We start from the raw sequence: 18,269 nt of genomic DNA, 5'->3' as shown, positions 1-18,269 counted from the left end.
GCAAGGACAACACTCTATACGAGCGTGGCGGAGCCACTGTTATACGGGACAAATCCTCTAGGGATGTGGCTGAGCCACGGTAGTATAAGGACTCTAACGTTATAATATATGTATATGCAAGTTATGTGTGACGTTATATAGAGATTAAGACATGGTTGCCTATGCACAGTAAACTTGGTTGCACGCACTGTTGGTATGTTTCTTGCCCAGGGCGATCTTACATAACGGGGATCCTGGGCAAGTGGAGGCGCTGCGCTAGAACCCTTACCCCAGGCTCCCAGCTAGCGGAGGCTCATATCTCCTGGAGCCGCAGGTTGAGTACAGTACTAGTAGTCCCTTAGGAAGGCGTTAGAAAAAGGGCTACAGCTCTAAATTATGAATTTCACCTGAAGTGTACATGCTATGTTCTTTCTGCCTTAAAATGGAGACTTTGTTGATATCCATTATGCATAAGGCTGCGCTTAAAGTGACGGCGCCGCCGCATCAAAACAAATGCATTGTCGCCGTCTTGGCGCTAATAATGCACGCGATGGCGCAACCAAGCGACAGCGCTACCAAAAATCTGGTAGTCCCGGTTATTTGATTTTTTCAGTGACGGTCTCCCCTTGTAGCCAATCGGAGAGCTTCTCCGTCCCTCTGCCTTCCCCCTTTCGCACATCACTGGCCTTGTAGGCAGCGACGTCGTCTAAATTTACATTACAACTATCGCAATGGCGACGTCGACGTCATCGGTCGCGTCGACGTCAGTATAAGCGCAGCCTTAGACTTTTACAAATACAAAGTTTAGGAGGGAACTGTACTTCAGAGAAGGAACATCTGGAACCTGACGACATACTCTTAAGCAAAGATTAAACATGCACTGAGGCTGGAGGATATCGGGAGGCGACAGGGAGGCGTGGCGGTGAGTGGTCCACCCTCACTGGCTAAACTGCGCAGCAAGACACAATTATTTGTCTGGCCAAGAATCGCGCAGCGGTCGCACGCGCTGTGTCCAGCCTCAGAGGTACAGTCTTTTGTTCGCGGCGCGCACAGGCACTATAATAGCGGCCTTACGCTGGAGGGCGCAACACTCAAGCAACAGGTGAGAAAGGAAAGGGTGGTGAATTTATGAAACAGCCCCCAAGTGGTGGTGGTGGTGGAACTAGTGCACTAAATGAATTGAAAACTGTTTATGATAGTCTTGTGTCTATCTTGAATATGATAAAGTCAAAGATCTGCAACCTCAGATATGATAATGGACAGCTTAAAGGGCAAGTTTCTATGTTTCTAAATCGGTGAACCTGTTTAGAATTTAGATGTGTCCAGAGCTTTTTCAGTGAATAATTCTGTTAATCTAATAAAATAATAGACTAAATTGCAACACTCCTTCAAAAGCAGTCTGCTTTCCTGTTCTAATCCAATACAAGTGCAAAAAACAAGCGCAAGTGACTTCAAAAACAGAAACGTGCAGTGCAGCTCAACAGAGACAACCCCAGACGTCTCAAAATAGTGCAAAATACCCCAAAAGATAGAGTAAATGCATGCTGGTGATAAAAAAAATGGCTAAATAACTCTTAAAGAGAAATAAGATGACCTTACAGCTTAGATAAATCTCAATAAAAGATTTGATAGTAGGTCTCCATAGATGCTTCCATGTAACATATGTAGAAAGAAACACATATATAGTGCAGTGTGTTTAGATTTTGTTTGGATGTAAGCAGAACAGGCAGTGATGGGTTAAACTCACAGGTGTAACAAAGGTGTGTAGATTCCTAGTGGAAAACCCTCTGTAATACACCCAAATCCACTCTCCATATAATCAAAAAGAAAGGCAAGGCATATACAGTATATCTGCTACAATAGAAAAGATGATATTTGATGCAAAACAATGTTTTTTTATACATAGCGGTAAATATGGTGCACCATATCCTGCTGCAATATGTAAAAATGTGTCTTCTCTACCAAAAATACAAGTTTTTATTTATTTTTTATTTATATAAAGTCCTACAGCCGAACATGAGTGATATTTCCCAGTTATTACTCTGAATAGATCGAGAATGAGCCCACACAGCTTTTTTTTTTAAGTTGTGAATATTACGCTTGTTATTTACGTACATTTTTGTCAGTGGTTTTGGTAACATTTGGCAAGAAGTGAAATATGGCGGTTAACAATAATCTTTAAATGTAGTGAGTAATAGGGGGAAATATGTTGGGCACTTATATTGATTTGACAATATACTGTATGTATAGGAAGTGCAGTCTGTATGGTTAACAACGAAGCATAAGTAGAGAGGATTAACTCAGTACTCCTTTTTCAAGGGGTATTGTGATTGACAAAGTACATATGAGGTTTTTGTATTTTGATAAAAAAACAGATTAATGTCAGTTTGAAATCTATTTTTCGTAACTTGAGAAGATAATTCCTAGAGCGTTTATTGGGGTATTGTTTTCCCCTCCCCCTTCTTTTGTGTCTATTACAATACATACCTACAGCACTGCCCTAAAAATAGGGCTTTGCATTCTCTAGATGTTTAGCTTTGAGCGACAGTGTTCAATGTTTTGTATGGGAAGTTTAAAGGCAACTTGGAGACCAGAATACAAATAAACGGGCAATCGCACAGCGTTGGAGGTCTTTGTCAGCTTATATTTTACTATGTACAAACTTTAGAACTCTGAACAGATTTCTTAAGAACTATGACGACTGCTGAAGCCTCTTTCATTTATTTGGGAAAAGCACCCATTGGGTTACTACAAAAATCATATACCTTTAGCAACCGTAGACTAGCAACATAGATTAAGTTTTTTCTGCATTTAGATCAAAATAGAGGTGGATCCATGTAATCTTTAACAATAATTTATGAAAGGAAGCCAAGCAGTATGCATGGTTTCTTTACTCTGGTTATATAATGCATAGCTCAGGATATTTATCAAGCTAATAAAATAGCCCATTGTGTGTATGGCCTTTAGCAAACTTATCACTGCTTTGTGAATCACGCGGGGATACTGGCACAAGAGCCCTGTTGTTGCAGTGTTTCTACTGCACAGTTTTGCCGGTCCTGTGATGCCTGCCATCGAGTAGGTAAGGCAGGTTACCGTGTGAAGGCGCCCCTGAACCCACTACCGGTAATAGGGGAACCCTTCCAGAGAGTAGCCATGGATATAGTGGGACCTCTGATGATCCCTAGCTGGTCCGGCAAGCGCTACATCCTCACAGTGATGGATTTTGCCACCAGGCTGTGGCACTTGCCACCTATGAGGCGAGGGCAGTAGCTAAGGCATTGTTATTTACTCTAGAGTAAGATTCCCTAGCGAGAATCTAACTGACCAAGTGTCGAAATTCATGAGTGAATTGCTAGTGTCTCTGGGATGCGTGCAGGGTGAAGCACCAGCGCACGACCCATTACCACAAACGGTTTATGTGAGAGGTTAAACGATACCCTGAAGCAGATGCTTCAGGCATTTATAGAGGAAAAGACTGGGAGATTCACCTGCAGCACTTGCTGTTTGCATACCGAGAGGTGCCGCAACAATCTACTGGATTCTCTCCCTTCGAGCTTCTTTATGGACGCAGGGTACGGGGACCCCTAGACCTATTCCGTGAGGGATGGAAATGGGAGACTACCAATACTGATGCTTCTGTGCTGAAGCATGTGGTAGATCTCAGGGACCAGTTAGAAAGGCTCATGGGGTTGGCACAGGACACCCTCAGGGAGGCTCAGACCAAACAGAAGACTTGGTATGATCAGAATGCCTGTAGCCGAGAATTCATCCCATGGCAGCAAGTACTTGTTCTGAAGCCCACTCGTCAGAACAAATTGATGGCTGCCTGGTCTGGACCATATACGTTACTCAGGAGGATGAATGAGTGCAACTACGTTGTACAGTTAGATGGAGAAACAGGTAGAAATAGGACTTATATTAATATGATTAAGGAATATTTTCAACAGTGTGGCATCAGTGAGCTCTGAGAAGGTACAATTACCCCTAGGGCCAGCATCTCCTCCACTTGACTTTTTCTATACTCCCTTTCAACTCTGCAGATACCCGATAGGCATGCTTATGCAAAGGTCTCTGATCACCAGTGTCCACTGGACCCTATGCTGCTCTAACATAGCCTTCGCCTGCACTCTCTGCTGTGCACTGAGCAGGCGAAGGCTATGTTAGAGCAGCATAGGGTCTTGTTCACAGATAAGCCGGGCAGGACACATATTACTGACCATCCAGTGGACACTGGTGATCAGAGACCTTTGCATAAGCATGCCTATCGGGTATCTGCAGAGTTGAAAGGGAGTATAGAAAAAGTCAAGTGGAGGAGATGCTGGCCCTAGGGGTAATTGTACCTTCTCAGAGCTTTTGGGCTTGTCCGGTAATACTAGTGCCTAAAAAGGACGGAACCACTCAGTTCTGTGTGGACTACCGGCAGCTCAATGCTCAGACGGTATCAGATGCATATCCCATGCCCTGCATGGATGAACTCTTAGGCCTGGGACATAGTGAAAGGAAGCTCGCTGAGGCGGGCTGAGCCGCGCTGAGCAGATGTACAAAGCCCCTGCATCTGTCATCAGCGCGGCTATAGTTTCCCCTTCCGCATGCACGCTGATGCGTGCGGAGGCGCAGAAAATTGGAAAAGACAGGGAAGTGTCAAATTTGGCGCTCGGGGAAGCAGAGGAGCGGTCATGTGACCGCTCCCATCCAATGGGAGCGGGGGACTAGCCCCGCCTCCTGGCACGCCTCTGCTCCGTCCTGCCCCCAGAGCACGCTCACTGCCCCGCCCCCAGAGCACGTTCACTGCCTCGCCTGCAAGGACAGGAAAAAGCTCAATTTTCAGCAGCGGGCGAGGCAGAGCAGGAGCGCGCCTCAGCAAGCTTCAAGTTACTATGTCCAAGGCCTTAGATGAGCTTGCTGTAGCAAGGTATGTGACAACTATGGATTTGTCCAAAGGTTATTGGCAAATCCCTGACCCAGGAGGCTACGGAGAAGTCATCATTTATCACTCCACGTGGCCTATACAAGCTTCTGGTTATGCCATCTGGCATGAAAAATGCCCCGACCACCTTCCAACACCTGGTCAATAGGTTACTGGAAGGGATGCAGGGGTACGCAAGGGCATACCTGGATGATATTGCTGTGTTTAGCAATACATGGGAAACTCACTTAATTCATGTAGCAGCGGTGCCAAGTAGAATTAGGGAAGCCGGGCTGACACTGAAACCTACAAAGTGTCAGTGGGTATGGCATAAGTGTTATACTTAGGGCACAGAGTGGGTGGTGGGCACCTGAAGCCAGAATCAACTAAGGTGGGGTCTATAGTTCAGTGGCCAGTTCCTAGGACCAAGAAACAGGTTATGGCTTTTTTAGGGCACCGCTGGATACTACAGGAAGTTTGTTCTCCAGTATAGTGCTATTGCTAAACCCCTGACTGACTTGACTCAGAAACGACTCTCGGTTCTGGTAGCCTGGTTTCCTGACTGTGAAGATTTGTTTCAGGCGTTGAAGACAGCACTGGCTTGTTGCACCGGATTACACAAAGAATTTCCTTGTGCAGACCGATGCCTCTGTCTATGGGATCGGTGCTGGACTCAGCCAGGTGGGCGAGGAAGGAAGTGGGGGGTGGGTGAAGACCCCATTGTGTATCAGAGTAGGAAACTCCTACCCAGGAAAGTGGCTTATGCCATAATTGAAAAGGTGTGCCTGACCATAGTATGGGCTTTGAAGAAATTGCAGCCCTATTTGTATGGCAGGTACTTTACAGTGATCACAGATCATAATCCTCTGAATTGGCTACAATGGGTGACGGAGAATGGCAAGTTACTACACTGGAGCCTTGCCCTTCAAGAATTTGACTTTACCATACAGCACAAAAAGGGTAGTGAGCATGGTAATGCCGATGGATTTTCCCGACAGGACATTCCTAGTGAGCCAAAAACCTCAAGAGCATCCAGGCTTGCAGAGCCACCAGATGAGGTGACTGCCACAAAGCCTTCATCTTGAGGGGGTAGGTGTGACGGTGAGGGGGGTAACCAGGCTCACTAATAAAGGTTAAGCCCACTTGGTTACCTCTCATCCATGTTTAGGGTTCAAGAGTGTCAGCTCTTGAGCCCAACTGTTGTATATGCATTACCTGTAACTATGCGACAAATAATTTTTGTGTTTTTACCTTTCCAGGGATGCCAGAAAGCAGGGATTGCTAGGGTATGTTTCAATGGAGGTTTTGCTGATAAAGTGTTGTCAGAATGTGTCTAGGTAGTTGAGGTCCGGTGTTGCTGGATACCCCAAAAATGTACCCGAGAATCATGCGTTATTCCCGGATACATAAAAGCACATTGTCCCAGCAATATCTCCCCTTGAAAATGCTTGCGTGACTCACCGCTAGGGTTCCCTGCTTCAGCACAGCCCAGAAAGGTAAATTATGCAAAGGGTCCCTGTAACGATAAGGGGTCCCTAGGTTATGGGAGATACCCAGTTACTGCCCAGGTCACTCAGAACGAGTATAGAGGTTCTGGGGTGCTCCAACCATATATAAGATTGTGAGTCCAGTTCTAAGTCTATTTTATAGTATGTGGGGAATATAGGCTAATAGAAAATAAAGTGCAGCTTTTTATTCTATTCCCCATACCCAGAGACTTGGGACCTGTAATAGTATATTTTTATTAACATTGTGTGAGGTATAAAATGTACTGTTGCGCACGGTATTATGAGCTGGGACTTTCAGAACCAAATGTTCTGAGTGAGTCACTGGGCTACCAACTTGGTGCCAGTGAGTCTACTCGGACATGAAAGCCACAGAGGATGCCAGAGGTGTGAAGAACAGTTGGGCAGGAGGGCTAGGCTCAAGTACCCACGTCCTGGGATGAATGGAAGTCCTCCGGACTACCATTTGCCTCACCAGACTTGGAGGAGCCTAGTCCAGTGGGTGGCTTGTGAATACCAAGTGGCTAAGGTGGCAAACTTGTGCATGTCCTTGGCTGATTAGGAATCTCCACTTGCCCAGCTTCAGAAGACTGGCATCACTCTGATTGGCTGATTAGAAACTTCCCACATGATGGGCTGTAGTATTTTGTGAATGAGTTCCAAAATACTATAAGAAACCTGGCAGCCAATCAGCCGTGAGATTCTCAAGCGCAAAAACAGCGGCAGGTTTTTTGCATGTGTAAAAAGATGCCTCTGCGTGAATAGCAGAGGACCGGCTTCAGAAATTTAAAGTCAAAATATTTTTCTAAGTCCAATTTTTTGGGACCAAGTTCTTAATCTCGCGGCTGGGATTTCAAGACTATTTTAGTTCCAGGACATTTGGAGCTAGGTCCCGGTCAACGAAAAGCAAGTCCTCCGGAGAGCGGGGGCGTCTGGAATCGCATGTCAATTTGGGTTCCAGGACATTTCGGGCCAAGTCCCGGTCAACTAAAGACTCTTGTTTGACGTACCATTTAGCTAGGAACGTGTAGTTTTTTTCACCCGTTCCCAAATAAGTGTGTTCTTATGTAGTTTGTGTTCCACTGTGTGTATCCTTATTTATGCAAATAAATTTACAATTTATTTCACTACCTGTTTTGCTTCATATATGATCCTGGTAAAAAAGGTGTAAATGCTGGTCTCCTGTGACAATGCACGTGCATTAAAGATTCTAGAATGCAAAATTTACTTCAAAGCTACAAAGGAAGGTGCACTGAATATTCTATAGCACACAGAATATGAACTTGTAGGTACATTTCCAATTTGTAGATTATTTTGACAGGTATACTCAAAAATGAAAAACATTTAAAGTTTATTTGCAAAGTTAATTAATAAAAGTATGAATTGCACTCAAATAAGAAATTGTCATCTGTAGGGCACAGCATCGGCCGCAGATCCGCTGCTCTGTCTGGATGGAGGGAGGAGTGTCAAAGCCGGATATCTTTAGCCTGGAGTATGACATATCTCAACAAGATCCAATCCTGTTCTCAATGGGATATTGCAAGGAAATTTGAAGATACTGGGTTGATATTCTTGTGAAGAGAAGGCAATAGATGCAGAAGATGCCATACCAGTTGACTGAAAATTCAGCAATGAGTTTGGGAATAATCCAATTACAAATGGATGGTAGAGGTTTGAGGTGGAGTAATGTGAAAGGACCTTCTACTGGATCAGGGGAGTAACTGGATATAATATATGCCATGGTGGCACTGACGAGATCAGGTTAAGAAAAACTGCAGGTGCCAAATGAAAATGAGTGGTAGAGAACAGCCCTGACAAATGGCTAGATCAACTGATGACCCTATTGCCACACTTGCTGTAGAACAGCCAACTATTTTTTTGGGAGGGAGGAAATCTAAGTAAGTTGAAGGGGAGGGAGATTAAAAAGGAGGTGGTAGGAAGAGAAAAAGTTAATGAACATAATACCCTATTAAAGCGCTTCTTACCGACTAGCCCCAGCCCCTAACTAAACCAAACACATCCTATAGTAGACCATGTGTATACAGGAATCAACAGTTGATTGAGAGGAAAGCAGTATGTGAAAGTGCAGGTGTGGGGGGAAGAGAGGGGTTTCACAATGCTGTGAAATACCCTTTGGGAACGCAGTATGCCAGGCAGGAGGCCTCTGAATATGGAGGTGAATGGGGTACAGAGTGGCTAACACTTACCAAGTGATGTGGCAGATTAATCCTCCCAGCAAGGAGATGGAGCACGGAGCAGAGAGCTTCAGAGGGGGAGAGAAATCAGAGATGGAAGAGAGAAAAAGGACAGGGAGGTGGCCATCAGATAGGAGTTTAGGTGTAAGAAATGTGGCAGGGAGATCATTTGAGACCAGTACAGCTGGAACAAATGCAGTCAGACATCACTAATCTGGTCAGGCTCACAGAATAACAGACCTACAATAAGTTAGAGGCATGAGACTAGATCATTGATGAAGCCATGATCTGAAACTTCACAAATTAACACACCACCAGATTTTTAGGTGGTCTAGTTCACATTAACCCTCACAGACCTTACTATTCTTTCCCACATCTCCCAAGCACAGTTTTGATTAACCACAGGTACCATAATAATAAATACATGTTTTGTGATCTACATAAAGCAGTTTATCACAATATCTGCAATGACCAGTTGAGAAAAAGTTAATGCTGAACAGATTTGAATTTCTTTTCTCACCTATAAAAATTATATAAAAAACAAAAAAAAACAAAAGCAGATTGTTGCATTCTTATATTGTAGATAAAAGCACAAGTAATTGGTGAACTTTATGTACAAATGTTGGCTTTCAGTATGAAATGTTCCTACAAAAAAAAATAAACCAATCATGCTAAATATTCACACTTTATTTTTTTTACTAAACAAAAAAACACAAAAACGCACGATGGTTTACTTGTGTACCATCGTTGTACAGATATAAATAGCATTCTGTATTAAAGTACAATATAAGCTCTTCCTATGTTATCTTCTGTAAACATGAACTGAATTGCATACACTTGTAAGATGCCAATCTGTAAGTCAATTACAGAACTACTACTGGACATGTATCTATTGTATAAGTGCACCCTTAGGATGTTATAAATATCTTTAAAAAAAACATTTACAACTGCCATCTTCTATATTGCTTCCTGTGAAAATTTCAGACACCCTTTAGGTACCAATAGTTGTCCATTTAAACATAAAGACTCATAATTTTAGTTTGCAAGAAGCAACCCTGGTAGAAAAACCTTTCTAGACAAACTTCCTATTACTTACCACTGCATGTAAAATAAATATATCTGCAAGCTTGTTTTCTTAAAAATACTCAAATGTAAAATAAAACTTGATTGCGGTTTTCCTCAATGCTTGTTGAAGGGCCTACAAAGAATTACCGGCCTATCCTACAGCAAGGAGAGGTTTAATACCAACTATACATTCCACAGTGCACTGTAGTTGCAGACTTCCAATCGATATGGCACTGCATTCTGGTAGCGAGGCAGTTCTAGCTAATGTGAATTATAAAATGTGAACTTTCCACCAGAAAGATAACCTGTACTAGCAAAGTTACCATAAACCAGTGGAGGCCATTAAAGTATTCATTCTGTTTCCATGAAAGATGCTTCACTTTCATCGGCAGTGATGGTAGTTGGAGGTTTAACCTCCTGTACTACAGATTTGTCTTCAATCTTGCCAGCTAATTCTTCACATTTCTCAGATTGTTCAGTACCCGAAGACTCCTCTTCAACTGACTCCTCTTCAACCACCTCTTCTGTTCCTTGGGCACTGGATGCTTCTGGTTCTTCTAAGGGATCTACAAACATGGGAAAGCATATAATTACAAACTGCACAACACCTAGCATTTTCTGGGCATTCATAATCTAATACAGGTGTGCACAAACTTTTTAGTCTGCGCCCACCCCCGTCTGCTCTCCACCCCTGCCCCTTATCTGGTCACCAAAGTTTTCAGACATCACGTGATGTCGCTTTGCCATGGCGGCGTCTCGCCAGAAGCCGCCAGAGACCAGGTAAGTGAGTTACCGAGGCCTTGCGTGCGTTCCCCATGGATTGAATTTAAATGCTTTGGAGAAGAGCGCAGAACCTCTGTAAGTACCGCACTCCCCTGGAGTAATGCACATGCTTTTTGGTACCTCACTAAATCACCTGCAGCATTTTAAGGCCGCATTCACACAGGGGGCTTCTCAATGCTGCTGCGTTCGCGCGTCTGTCTGCTGGGCGATGAGTGATCATCCCCAGCAGACGGAATAATCCGACAGAGCAGGCGGGGCAGGGGCGGCGCATTGTCACGGGCGCAGAGCAAATGGATGGTGGTTTTTTTCCCTTTTTCTTCAGCACTGTGCTGGAGCTCCCTTTAGCCTCTAATAAAGCAGCAATCCGGCGTACTGACAAGTCATGTGTATACACGATCCCATCCAAGGCTGCGCTGGGATGCTCTACGCTCTGGAGACCCCCCCCCCGTCCAGTCTCAATTTCAGCAGCCAATCAATGTTAACGTCTGGACATTGATTGGCTGCTGAAATTGACGTTGCGCTGCTGCAGCCAGAGATCACAGGTTGAAAAGACACCCGCGACTGCAGCAGTGTCGACGCTGTACTTTGCAGCCAATGGTAGTTTCAATACTGAACACTACCATTGGCCGCCAGGCATCTGAGACGAACGCGCGCGCGTCGTGTAGTGTGCTATGTGAGCGGGGCCTAAGACTGCCCTCCTGGAGGGAGGGGGAGGGCATTAGTGGGGAGGGAACAGTAAATAAAAAAATATGTTATAAATTAGCCTAGAATAGTAATAATGCCCTCAGGACAGGGCATTACCTGACTGTTAATGGTGGTTAAAAGTCCTCAGCCCACTAACCCACCAAGGGCATTAATTACTAGGTAATGCCATGTGCTTCGGAGATTGTTACTTATATCAACCTTCTGAATGCTGAAAAGGCCATGACTAACTGCCTCATGATGAAATAGGATGAGGCGTCAAGAGGCAGAAATGCAAAGGTAATTGTCAAAAAGGTGCAATACCAACAAGAAAGCCAAGGATGCATCTGAAAAACAATTGTATTCCAATACATCAAAAACGTAAGGGAAGACATTTACAATGTTATTTGCTCAATATGCAAATACATTGACATTGCAAAGTAGTAAACGGATATACTGTACTTGTAGCACCAGCTTACAATAACTTGTTTTTTATATCAACAATATTTAACAAATAATAGCACTATAAATCACTTCAAGTTTTTATAATTTAATAACCTCTTTCCTGGGCTCTTCAGTGTAGTCATGCATTTTATCTTGGTACTTTAAAAGATAACATTTTTACATGAATATAGCCAAGGAGAAAAATAACCAAATTTTCATCTAAATGCATGTGCCCAACTTGCTTTACACTAAATTTGACACACGTGGGTACCCACGCAAGCTAGTTGAAATAACACTGTGCCCTCCGCTGTATGGAGTTGGGTTTACTATTCGGTGATGGTCTGGTCCTGCCCAGTGTAATCTAGTACATATATGCGATTACATGTGTGCATAAGAGGCAGACAATTTTGTGTACTACAAGTTTAGTTTCAGGCCACCATTGTAGCAACAGGACATGTCTAGCATGTACCAGATATTACAGGTTTTCCTGTATGGTCTCCTCCTGACGTTGACTGGTCCTCCTAAGCTTACCTGGAGCAGTTTGGTTTTCCAACTGTTCTGGCGCAACCAATTGCACAGAGCTAACGGAGCTCTGTGCATCAGTCAGAGGCCTTTTCTCAAAGTTGAATTCTTGAAGTCGTGGTGCCTGTGGTCGGGTTTTTCTTGCAGGATTCAAGAAATAGCAGTATGCACATCTAAAAGCTGTATAAAAATGCTGATTAGATCGCTTACATTTTGACCTGAAAATTGATAACCTGTTATTCAGCATAATAAAAATATTGATATAATTTTATTAGAAGCTTGATAATTCATAACACTATTTACCCAGGATAAAATGTATTATTTCTCAATACCCAAGGTGCTCTGCAGATATGTATATGTACAACACACAATTCTATATCAAAATGTTAATGATTTTACAGCCCTTCATCCTGATAGCCGACACATGATCAAGTAATTTTGGTTTCAAAGGTTTTACCAAACTAGAAAATGGCTTTCAAATTGTCTACTAGAACCAGCAAACAGATCGTTCTTTATAATCAGTTCATTATTGGAAGCAAAATCCGTATAAAACCTTACTACAAGTACAAATGGTTACTTACATATGCCATATCCAGGGTAGGAAAGGAGCGATGTTTCAGGAACACCCCAAAAGAAAAGATAAAAAATGATGGTGCAGCAAGTTTACACAGTATTAGTACAGGTAAGTCTTGGCTCTATTAGATTGCCTACTTACAACAGGTAAGTGTTAAACCAGCAGTGACAGGGAACAGGATAGATGATTCAGGAGAGCTCCCACTCGAGTTGATATTCATGGAAGACAAAGAGAGACCATAGTGTAGATCAAAAGTATCAAATTTATAAGTTAAAAGCATATAAGAAATGTACTTACAATAAGTACATAGGTAATGTACACAAGAGTTTACTTGAGGCAGTAGATATGCCGGAACAGATGGAATGCTTGCGACTTCACTTCCAAGTTAACCCCGTCAGATCGCGTCTGACGTCACGTCCGGTCAGGGACTGATGACTTCCGGTAGAGCAAACCAGGAAGCGGGCGGCAAGTCAGCACGGCAATCTCGGCGCCTTCAGTTCTGGAACAGCTGTACAGGCGTTTGAAGGCTACGCGTTTCGCTGTGCTAACGACAGCTTCCTCAGGAGCAGATGATACCCCTAGTGGGTACACACTATAAATAGTGTGTGTAATTAATCTAATTAATCAACTAGATAGCCAATTTTTATACAGGTTCTTCTCATTGGAGGTACATAACACTGTGGTCAAATAAACGGCGCACTAATTACAAACGGGCATAGTTAAAACAATAAACATATAATAAAAGATAACTGAGCTCAATAACTTGTTAACAACATATAATGCATGAGACAAATGACTCAGTAATATAGGGAGAGAGAGAAAGAGAATATTGTGTCTATATGGCGCGGTCTTTGTAATCCGTTTTTTTCACTCATTAATCTTTCCCTAGGGTTTTCTCAATTAACGGTGCTCCCTTCCTCCGTTAACAAACGAGAAGGAGTCATTTGTCTCATGCATTATATGTTGTTAACAAGTTATTGAGCTCAGTTATCTTTAATTATATGTTTATTGTTTTAACTATGCCCGTTTGTAATTAGTGCGCCGTTTATGTGACCACAGTGTTATGTACCTCCAATGAGGAGAACCTGTGTAAAAATTGGCTATCTAGTTGATTAATTAGATTAATTACACACACTATTTATAGTGCGTACCCACTAGGGGTATCATCTGTTCCTGAGGAAGCTGTCGTTAGCACAGCGAAACGCGTAGAGCCTTCAAACGCCTGTTTCAGAACTGAAGGCGCAGAGATTGCCATGCTGTCTTGCCGCCCGCTTCCTGGTTCGCTCTACCGGAAGTCATCAGTCCCTGACCGGACGTGACGTCAGACGCCATCCACCGCGATCCAACGGGGGTAACTTGGAAGTGAAGTCGCAAGCATACCATCTGTTCCGGCATCTCTACTGCCTCAAGTAAACTCTTGTGTACATTACCTATGTACTTATTGTAAGTACATTTCTTATATGCTTTTAACTTATAAATTTGATACTTTTGATCTACACTATGGTCTCTCTTTGTCTTCCATGAATATCAACTCGAGTGGGAGCACTCCTGAATCATCTATCCTGTTCCCTGTCACTGCTGGTTTAACACTTACCTGTAGTAAGTAGGCAAATCTAATAGAGCCAAGACTTACCTGTACCAATACTGTGTAAACTTGCGGCAGCATCATTTTTTATCTTTTCTTTTGGGGTGTTTCTGAAACCATCGCTCCCTTCCTACCCTGGATACAACATTGTCTTTAAGGGAATCTGTACATATTCCCTGTGAAGGTTGAGAATCAATTCCGTTTCACCTTACAATCCACTTTATATATTTCTTTATTCATATGTTTCACCATCACTGCTGTTCAGCGCCGTTCTAAGTCACTTGGGTTTACTTACATATGCCGTCACATATATACCCAAATAATTTATGAATATAGAGTATGACCCCCCCGAACAGAGGACCATTTTACCATTATTTATTTTTCAATTATGGCAGTGCACATCTGTGGGATTAACTCCTCTGGGCTGGATAGGAAACAAGCTTTAACTAAGCAGAAGGGAGACCCTCTCCTATCAAGCTCCAGTCCCAAGCATACCAATAAAAATGCGAGCGAAAAAAGTACTAAACACACATTTATTAGGGAGGGAAATCGCTGTGCACTGCCATGGCTAGCGTCCAAGAAAATAAAGAACTGTTCTTTCTCCCAAGTCCCACGGCAATGCACAACTGTGGGACACAACACAGTAATTTCTTAAATGGAGGGGGAAAGAGGCTACAACAGCTTGCAACATTTTCCTCTCAAAGAACGTACAATGGTTTATGAAGATATTGGCACTAGTATTAACCAGTTATTCAAATATTACTATGTTTGTTTGCCAGTCCTCTTTAGGGAAAAGGCTGGAGGCTGCTGGGCAGGAGTGCGCAAAGTGGGGGGTTGCTAGATTTTCGGGAGGGGGGCGGGGGGGGACCCTAGGGCAGCATTGACAGCACAGGCCTCTTGTGGTGACCAAGTCTTACAACCTTTTCCACCTTATAAGGCTATAACTGGAGGTGAGCAATCCGTGACCCGGTCTACACAACTCTGACTTTCTATGGGGACGCTGCCTTGTCTGTCCGGTTGTGCTGATTTTTTTCCATTGCTCTTCCCTTGTCCCTCTTACATTGTCGCCGGTTTTATTCCTGGACATTTAAATGTATTCAATTTTTAAACTGTATTTAATCTACCACCACCTCTACTTTCATATCAGACTACGCTGGTCACATATAGCATCTGTTTGCCATGTTGGCTGTTACCTTGCACAACGTCTTAGTTATGTGGTATTTTTGTAATTCCTGCATAATGTGCTACTTTGCCACTTTTCAGCTATGCCTGATGTTCCTCCAAATTTTGTTTTTTCCACATTTCTTGTGTTAACATTTTCAGGTGTCTAGTTCCCTTGTGCTCAGGTCACTGACCACTACTCATCTCCCCAACTTCCAACAGCAACACTTCCGCAAATAGATGACGGGACTCGTTATAGTTATAACAATATATTTGGAGGGTGCCTTCTTTCTGCTCAGAATGTCATGGTTTGCCCAATGTGCTACACTACTACATTTGTTTGGTCACCATACTCAGTCTTCAAGCATGGATCCCACCACTGCCATGTGGGCCAATATACAGTAGAAAACATTTATAGAGAGTGGTACTTATTTATACTTGGAACTCACCAACATATTCAAACTCCTCCTTTAGAGCCATTCCATTATGTGAAAAACATTGCTGACATATCAGAGCATATCTACAAGAGAAAAAGGAAAATGAATAGCTGCCAAATCCCAAAGAGTGCAAGTTGCTTTTTTAAAGTATAATCAATAACTTTTCAGACCAAAGCATTTTATAAATGGGAAACAAACGGTATAGCACAGAAACTGATAGAGGCTCAGTTCCATTAAGAATGTCCCATGGTTGTGCACAAGTGCAGGTATCCGTTTCCTCATGTATCCATGTTCTATTTTTGTGCAAAGTTTATACCATCCTTCCCAAACACAAAATAAGAAACACCTCCCCAGCTGCTGAATTAAAAAAAAAAAAAACCCATATTTTAAAAGAAATTAAGCTCTAATCAATTATAAGTAGGCTACTGTATGCTTATTTCATTCATTTCCCCCCATTTTAAAGGGGCAGTCCATTCGATATCCCATATATGGTTTTTTTTAAGAAATCAGTTCTATTAGATAATACTTAATACTTTTTTATTATTATTATTATTATTAAACTGTTAATGGTAGTGCAAGATATTTGCAGCACTTTCCTGTTTGCTGGGATTATTGACAACACTATCACAGTTTGAGCTGCAAACTATAAAACAATTGATAATGTTACTGTAGTAATAGAAGAATACATTGTAGCTGCCGAGTTACACTGACTGAAGAATTTATTGAAACTGAAAGGCAGCCATTTGGTGAACCCTGGGAAGCAGTATCTTAGCTGATCGATCACCAAAGAACAAAGCGATTTGCAGCTTAGGTAATTAGTTTTTAATCAAGGTAATCAACGGCACCGCATATTTTTTTTAAATTTCCGCTTGGACGGACTCTTTAAAATGATACAACTAATGACCACTTGACTTAATCCAAGTACAACTTATTTACTGGGTATAGCAAGGCCATAAGTATTAATGAACCAAGAAATATGCGATACCAATTCTACCAGTTTTTCACATGTTAACCTACCCTGTTCTAAATTAAAAACAAAAACATGTAACGTGTTACTGTAAGCACAGATTTTAAAACCAATAACTCAATTGTAGACTGCACAGACTGTAAAATGCATTTTTTATACAAATTATTTCATGGTTAAAAACAAGCTACATGACGGCTGTAGGGAAAAAAACTCACTGAGGCTGTTCAAGATCTAAAACCCTCTTAGAGCAGGGGTGGCCAACTCCAGTTCTCAAACATCAACAGGCCAGGTATTAGTCAATGATTAATCAGTCAATGATTGAGCCACCTGTGCCGAAGCAGGAATATCATTAAAACCGGACCTTTTGGTGGCCCTTGAGGACTGGAGTTGCCCACAGCTGCACTAGAAGACTGATGGGGAAAATGGGCAGCAATAAGCAACCACTGGGCTCCTGTGTAGTGTGTGCATTTTAAAATACTGTACTACTGTATATAGATATTACAGCCTCCTGCCTTTAGAACAATGACAGACTAAAAAAAAAACAAAACTGTAGAGGTTTATTAGCATGCAAATGAAGTGACTCGGCAGTGAAACAAGAACTAGACCCTGGGTCTCCAAGACAAACTACCACTAAGCTAGTACTTCAACTATACTTCAAAGCTAAACATCTGTTTAGGGACACATTAAAGTGTGTGGCATACAGCCTTCGCTCAACCCCCCCCCCCCCCCCCCAACTTTCTACATTTTGCTTTTACAATCCCCTTCTCATAAAGATATAAGGAAATGCATTGACATCTAAGTTGTTTGTTTGAAATCTGTTAACACAGTGAAAGGATTCACAAAGTTATTACAGTTTAATTCTAATAAACACAAAGAAAAAAAAAAATAACTTCCCTTATTCCAACTTGCCACTTTCAGGTTCTTATGGGTGATCAATGCTTTACTGGATCATTTAGAACAAACAATTCCAGTTCTATACTCTACTGATCCTGTACTTCCTTTAAAATCCTTCAGTATTTCTCCAAAATTGAAGTTACAAAAAAGGTTTTGCATGAAGATTCTCTACAACTAATTTGGTAAAACGTATGTAGTTCAGACTTTGGAATTGGGATATTCTTAAATGCTTAATATACGCATACATATTTTCAAGTGTTTGGCATACTGTTTTGATGTCTCTTAAATTATGAAACCACTGAAAACTCAAGGGAAAGAGTTGAAAGATTTCACTATTAATAACTTGAGTGCCCCATGAGGTAGCCATTATGCCATGGGGGTCTGGAAATCTAGGGCCTAATATAGTAGCGACATCAGGGGTCCCACAACGCAGTGGCTACATCATGGCTTTGAAGCTTGTTTTTCTAGGGCAGGGGTCTCCAAACTCAGTCCTCAAGAACCGCCAACAGGCCAGCTTTTATGTATATGCCTGTTTCAGGACAGGTGGCTCAATCAGTGGCTCAGTCAAAGA

The 18,269-nt window shown here is 42.4% G+C and overlaps 1 protein-coding gene across 1 annotated transcript in view; it reads right to left on the bottom strand.

Annotated features, from left to right (window-relative positions):
* Positions 1-9,256: 9,256 nt before the first annotated feature.
* LNPK (lunapark, ER junction formation factor) overlaps positions 9,257-18,269 on the bottom strand; it is a 66,341-nt gene continuing 57,328 nt past the window's right edge. Inside the window, exons 11-13 of the mRNA XM_075609010.1 lie at positions 15,850-15,920; positions 12,090-12,260; positions 9,257-10,216 (exon numbers count right to left, since the gene is read on the bottom strand). Of these exons, the coding sequence (XP_075465125.1) occupies positions 10,002-10,216; positions 12,090-12,260; positions 15,850-15,920 (457 nt within the window). The 3' untranslated portion in view covers positions 9,257-10,001. The remainder of the gene's footprint in view (positions 10,217-12,089; positions 12,261-15,849; positions 15,921-18,269) is intronic.

The sequence above is a fragment of the Ascaphus truei genome, chromosome 7 (assembly GCF_040206685.1).
Source record: "Ascaphus truei isolate aAscTru1 chromosome 7, aAscTru1.hap1, whole genome shotgun sequence".
Taxonomy (NCBI): Eukaryota; Metazoa; Chordata; class Amphibia; order Anura; family Ascaphidae; genus Ascaphus; species Ascaphus truei.
This window is presented reverse-complemented; position numbering and strand designations above follow the sequence as displayed.